The 7,020-nt window shown below is 35.4% G+C and overlaps 1 protein-coding gene across 2 annotated transcripts; it reads left to right on the top strand.

The window, feature by feature from the left end:
- LOC127164205 (gastrula zinc finger protein XlCGF57.1) lies at window positions 1–4,815 on the top strand. Of its 2 annotated transcripts, none has more exons than XM_051108000.1 (3): window positions 1–56; window positions 758–872; window positions 2,601–4,815. In XM_051108000.1, the coding sequence occupies exons 2-3, from the start codon at window positions 788–790 to the stop codon at window positions 3,722–3,724; spliced, it is 1,209 nt and encodes a 402-aa protein (XP_050963957.1). In that variant the 5' UTR covers window positions 1–56; window positions 758–787; the 3' UTR covers window positions 3,725–4,815. The 2 variants fall into 2 exon arrangements, with proteins under 2 accessions (XP_050963957.1, XP_050963958.1); XM_051108001.1 differs by having other exon boundaries at window positions 17–56; window positions 788–872.
- Window positions 4,816–7,020: the final 2,205 nt, after the last annotated feature.

Here is a 7,020-nt window from a genome sequence, read left to right as displayed (position 1 = left end):
GTATGATGTCATAAGGCTGCGCCGCACTCCTGCGTCTGTGTTTCAGCTGAAGAAAGGTTTGTAGTCTTAATCATTTAAAGTGTTTAAATTCATGCACCGCGTTCAATCTATTGTATATAGTTTGCAAGGCGATGTAAACGTAATAATTATTTAATGCAGCGCTGTAGTATTTTTATCTAATAATTAACGTTATTTTGTGAGTAAAGCGCATCCACAAAGCGCCTGATTTCACTCCCTGTGTAGTGATTCAGATGATCGTAAACACGAATTCGAAACTCCGAGTCAATTGAATCAGTTGTTTCACAAAATGATTCACTGTTTGGAATCTTTCGAATCGCCGTTCTCTGACGAGACCTGCTACTCAAATCAGTGTAAATGCAACGAGAACAAACACAAACATGTGTAATGACAACTTTTACAAACAGTTGAAAATGTTTGGTTTTTTTTATGTTGTTGTTGTGATGACAACCTTAAAATACAATAGCAATTTTTAAATGTGTAATCGATTAAATGTAATATACTAATCAATTAATTCCTGCTAGTCGAAACTTAATAGTAAGTTAAAGTTTTGAGTTTTTCTCTAATCAGATCATTTAGGTCCATTAACTCTCACTCTGACAGACTCCCTTTACCAGTGCACTGACTACTGAATTAGGGCTGATTGAGACACACCAAGAGATTTAATTTAATTAATTTATTATTATTATTATTATTATTATTATTATCATTATTATTTTCATTTCTGTTTAATGTGCAGTAACTGAATCTGTGACACACTGTTATAAAGATGGCGTTTAGTAAAGAAGAGAGTGAAGACATGAAGATTGAAGAAGCATTCAAAGTCAAACATGAAGATACTGAGAAACAAACAGGTTGGTTTTCATTCTTAAAGCTGAACTATCCTGTGAACTGTCCTGTACATTTTCTCAATTCATTTGCTTTTGGCAGGTGTTTTTCTGTCTGTCAGAGCAGGTAGCAAAATTGGTGGAGATTGGCATCTCTTGTTGTAGGAGGGGATTGTGTCTGAGAGACAGGTTGTATTGTGGCTGGCTTTAAAGGAAAAGTCCACTTCCAAAACAAAGATTCACATATAATGTACTCACCCCCTTGTCATCCAAGATGTTCATGTCTGTCTTTCCTCAGTCCTAAAGAAATTGTTTTTTGAGTTTTGAGGAAAACATTTCAGCATTTTCTCCATATAATGGACTGATAAGGTGCCTCAATTTTGAACTTCCAAACTGTAGTTTAAATGCGGCTTCAAACGATCCCAAATGCGGTTGTAAACAATCCCAGCCGAGAAAGAAGGGTCTTATCTAGCGAAACGATCGGTTATTTTAATAAAAATAATACAATTTATATACTTTTTAATGCCAAACGCTTGTCTTGTCTTACTCTGCCTGGACTGTTTTTGTTCCAGTTCATGACAGTTAGAACATCTCATGTTCTCCCTTAACTTCGAAATCGCTGTTTTACGTTTATTGTTGAGGGTGTTTGATCACCTTTGTGTGTTCACTTTGCAAAGACTGCGTCAGAACTTCTGCAGTGATGTAGGATGATTTTTGAAGTTGAGGGACTAACCTAACTGTCTTGAACCAGAATACACAGAGTTCAGGGAGAGTAAGGCAAGACAAGAGATTAAAAAGTATTTAAATTGTACTATGCAGTGGTGTAGTGCAGAACCTGCGTATACCCATTTCTTTATCAGCCGGCTTTGCGTATACCAACTTCTATATCCCCTCTGATGCGCATCATTCAGTAGTGTCCTGCATTAGCTGAAGTCACGACAGGCCACCATTTCTAATGAAATCGTATCTGAATAAATGCAAATATTCGCTCAAATCACCCAGTAAAAACAGTAAGGACCATGGCGCCGGCTTCCTTTGATTTGCTGCCTGTTCATACGTGAGAACATGTCAAGAGAGGCACACCGAGTATTAAAATAAGAATTATTATTGATTACTAATTTGAATCAGTACATTATAATGAAAACAATACAGTAAAAATGTAAATAATTAGATTTTTACGATCAGAATTTTCTTAAACTGGGTGAACCCCTGTAAACTTTTGTCCAAGGATCCAGTAGGCGTTTAAACACCCAACCAATTTCATCAGAGATTGCGGAGAGTCTCGTCCAGATGTCAGTTAACGTTATTCTTTTTTAGCGTGGATTTGGCTTAAAAGCACAAGTGATTATAAGCTTATATAAGTGTGCAGATCAGCTGAATCTGCTGTTAAAAATGAACCATCCATTCATCATATCATCGTTCAAAAATAAGAATTAGAATAATTGTAAATGTCGATTAAATGCGATGCGGTCGAAAATTTGGGTGCACCTAACTTTAGTGCTGGTGCACCTAAGAAAAAAAGTTAGTCGCACCAGCGCAACCAGTGAAGAAAGTTAGTCTAGAGCCCTGTAGAGCGTTTTAATGCCAGCTTAAAACTGTTTGAGACATTCTAAATAAATGAAGAGTTAGCAGTATTGAGAACGGTTTTTCAAATTACATGTTAGTTTTGACATTTTACATATTTGAATGTTTTGATGTCTGTTGTTTTGTGTCATTAAACCGGGGTTAACTTTTATTTGTCTTTTTTCACCTTAGACCTGATGGAACTGAAAGTGGAGAGTGAAGTACTGAATGAAATGGAAGAGAAAGGTCATGATTTCATAAATGGAGAAAAATCTTTTAGTTCTTCACAGACTGAAAACACTCGAAAGAGAGTAAGAACTTATTTCACCTGTCAACAGTGTGAAAAGTGTTTCAATCAAACAGAAATTATTAAAAGACACATGAGTGTTCACACAGGTGAGAAGCCTTATGCCTGCCAACAATGTGGAAAGCATTTCAGTCATAGACTAACTCTTAAAAGACATGTTAGAATTCACACTGGAGAAAATCCCTACACATGCCCTCAGTGTGGAAAAAGTTTCCATCAAAAACAACACTATGAAGACCATATAAGAATTCACTCTGGAAAGCAACCCTACACATGCCCACAGTGTGGAAAGAGCTTTAATCACAAACGATGCTTTGCAGACCACATAAGAATTCACACTGGAGAGAAGCCATACATATGCCAACAATGTGGTAGACGTTTCAACCAAAAAGGAAACCTTGACCGGCACATGAGTGTTCACACTGGAGAAAAGCCTTACACTTGCCAACAATGTGGAAGATGTTTTAACCGGAAAGAAAACCTTCATTGCCACATGACGGTTCACACTGGAGAGAGCCTTTTCACCTGCGAACAGTGTGGAATAAGTTTTACTCAAAAAGAAAGCTTTAACAGACACATGAGAATCCACAATGGAGAGCAGCCTTACACATGTGATCAGTGTGGAAAAAGTTTTAATCAACATGGAAACCTTGAAGTCCACATGAAAACTCATAGAGAGAAACCCTACACATGCTCTGAGTGTGGAAAGAGTTTCAGTCAAAAACACTTTAAGGACCACATGAGAATTCACTCTGGAAAGCAACCCTACACATGCCCTCAGTGCGGAAAGAGGTTTAATCATAAACAACACTTTGAAGACCACAAAAGAATTCACACAGGAGAGAAGCCTTTCACCTGCCAACAATGTGGATTAAGTTTCAGCCAAAAAGGAAGCCTTAACAGACACATGAACCGTCACACTAGAGAGAAGCCGTTTATATGTGGTCACTGTGGAAAGAGTTTCAGAAATAAAGCAGCACTTAAATACCACATGAGGTTCCACATATGAGAGAAGTGTATTTTTACATTATCAGTGTGACATGAGTAATGTAATAACTAGAGTTGGGGTACTCAGACTCATACTCGGACTCAAGTCCGGTCTCGAGTACAATTTTTAGGCAACTTGGAATCGGATGCATTTTTACTCAGACTTGACTCAGACTCGAACCTTTCGGACTCGGAAAATATCCCGAGTCCAGAGACAGTTGACGGAAATGTCACTGACTCGATGCATTATCACAAAAGCGATATTTAAGTCTTTTTTAAGTAGGCTACTTGAAAGCCGACGGGTTTATGTGCGGACACACACTCAAAGCGCGTTCACAGTCTCAGTCAGTGTATGAATGTCGAGTTCTCTTTTGCTTCTACTAGGTTCTGTTATTGCTACACACATGCTCGTCTTGGAGACTATTCATGTAAATGAAGTTGGTTTTGTCCTAAGTAAACCTGAACAGTTGGGAGAAATACTGATGCGTCAAAATATTTGATCTGTGCGTCAGATCTGAAAGCGACAGCAGAGTAAACCCGCAGCCACCAACCGCGTCATAAATATTAATCAAACAACAAAAGAAAAAGAGAAAATCTCTCACTGTTCTTGACTGAATCACTTATTAACTGTAATAAAAATCATCTTTCACTGAACAAAAAAAAATTTTTGTCCTCTTAACATTTGCTGTTCTCCAACATATAAATGAGTCTAAAAAAAAAAAACTCAACTGCAAACTAATTTTTTATTAGATTTTCTTATGTCCACTACAATGGACGCCAGGACTGAAAAAAAAAAATCTGCATATTTTAACCATACATAATAAGTAGAGTTTATGCACTGTAGTTGAACTAGTGTTTATGATTTTGAACAGAACACATGCTGTAAGAATGAGGGAAAAACAGGTGAGATGATATGAAGTCTCAAAAAAACTTGTTTTTTGGTTGAAGTGGGTGAATCTGAGTATATATATAAATGTCTTTGCGTGTATATGTTTATGTGTACTTGCTGATTGTTTTGATAAATATATGATTGTGTGCATTGTAGCATCAAGGCATCAGTGTGTGTAGAAGTGCTGTGAGTGTGTATGTTGCTGTGTATTCACTGATCTCACATCCACTATGGCTGTTTCTCAATAAAACCAATGAAAAATTGATCTACAGGTTACGGTCATCATCATCATATTAATATTAATTTACATCAGTGCATTACATCAATACATCAATGTTCATAAAACGTTAACATTTGAATTTGTACTTCTGAATTTAGCTTTGAAATGCTTATACAACTAATACATGAGGTTCCTGCTAAGACCTGATGTCCATTGCGATGGACAGTAAATTTAAAAACAAAATCCTGTGTTCTACAACTCTGACAGATCTTAAAAATAACTTTGAATATTATCATTTTATAGTCTTAATTTTACAACCGGTGCAAGTTGATGAGTCTACCAATAACATAACTCTGCATATAAAAGGTAAAATATGGAGTTCCTCCTCTTCCTGTCTAGTTGGTTATCATGTCTCACTTTTGTGATGTCTGTAGCTCAATCAGATTAAGTTAGGAGTCAGATCTTCATTGTAATTGGTTGATCAGGGACCAATCAGTGACCAGGCATTGCTCATATATTAAAAACATAACATTTTATAGGTTTAAACAAAAAATCATGTGATGTCCATTTCAATGGACACAGATACAGTGAAGATTTTGCGGTGTTTTATTTTAACATTTATTACTTCATGAAATGTCTGTATCTATTTCTGTAGTAGCCTTTATACAGACCTATCTGAAAAACTTAAAAAAAAAAAACTAGAAATTCCATTTTTTTAAAAAATTATTTCATTTGTATTTTTGATTAATATATTTATTAATACTTTTGCTTGTAAATAATACTTGGAGTGTTTACTCAGTAAGCTTGAGAATGTTTTACTTACATTAGTTGATTAGTTTTTTCTGTATTGAAATGATTATTATTTTTTAAACATGATGGCAGTCTCTAGCTTCAAATTTTAGAATTTAGGTTTTGAGTGAATTATAAGTTTGAGTTTCCATTTCGCTTGGTCCTTCTCGTTTATATTTAGTTTTTTCTTTGTTCTCCTTATCTGTGTTATATTGTTTTCTGTGAAAACTTACACCGCTATCTGCATTAACAAATAACGTGTCCATAGCAACAGTAGATTTTTTAACGGCAAACCTTGAGTCACTGTCGTAAAACACTTAACAGTTTTCCTTTAGTAAAGGGAAGTGTTTAAGGGATTATATGCAACACCCTTAAATCATCCCCTTAGGTAAGGGGAAATCATGCCTTAAGTTTCATACTTAAGGGAAAAACTTAAGGTTCTTTATGCAACCAGCCACAGGACCTTAGCGGATTACCCTATGAGAAAACATGTTGGGAATGATATATGGCCTAAACTCCCGAACTCAGGAACACATTTGGAGTACTGCAGAACTTATTTCTGGAGCCAGTTCCTGTTCCTGGATTTAAGGTTTGGTTACCTTTATATGCCTTTATTGATATTTTGTGTAAGTTTGTAATTGTACTTATTGCTCTTGTTTAACAAATACACTTGATCATTTGTGGCATCTTGTCTTTTATGACTCATTACAAGATAATCACACATAACATGCTTTGTTGAAGGGAGTAACTTCAACTGTAAATCATTTAGTTAAAATAACTTGAACCAATTGGATGAAACCACTGTCCATAATTTAAATGAGTTGTCTGAAACAAACCTTCTTATGTTGATAAAGTGAAGCACATTTGGCAAGTTTTTAATAAACCAAAACATGTTCACTAAACTTAACCGTTTAAGTTACAGGGAAGTGAGTAAATTGAGTTGCTTGGACATTACTATTTCACATAGATTCTTCCTTATTCAATTGTGTTGTCATCACACGAAGAGTTTGCATAGATTCAAAAAATTCCATTCATGTTCATAAAAAAACAATTAGGTTGTGTGGAACCACTGTCCATAATTGAATGAAGTTAGTTTAGTGTGGGCTGATGCCGATGCCGCTCCAATTCGTTGATGTTGTTGTTGAAACTTGTTTTATTGACTCTCATAAACTCGTTTTAATAATCGCTTATGTATTACAGTTTTTTTCAGTTGCTAACATCCTTTTGTCCAATCTCTAGTCACATTTTCAAAACTCTAAACACAATTAGCACAACATCCGTCTGTTATGACCATACTATTAACACAATTTTTGTTTTCACACAATATGCAATCAGTTATCATGTTTCTAAAATGCTTACATTTTCTTTTCATACAAGCTTACCCAAAACCAAAATCATGGATCTTTTTTGTCTTATTTAC

The sequence above is a fragment of the Labeo rohita genome, chromosome 4 (assembly GCF_022985175.1).
Source record: "Labeo rohita strain BAU-BD-2019 chromosome 4, IGBB_LRoh.1.0, whole genome shotgun sequence".
In the NCBI taxonomy this organism is placed as follows: Eukaryota; Metazoa; Chordata; class Actinopteri; order Cypriniformes; family Cyprinidae; genus Labeo; species Labeo rohita.
The sequence above is the reverse complement of the archived record's forward strand: the minus strand, read 5'-3'. Positions and strand labels throughout refer to the sequence as shown.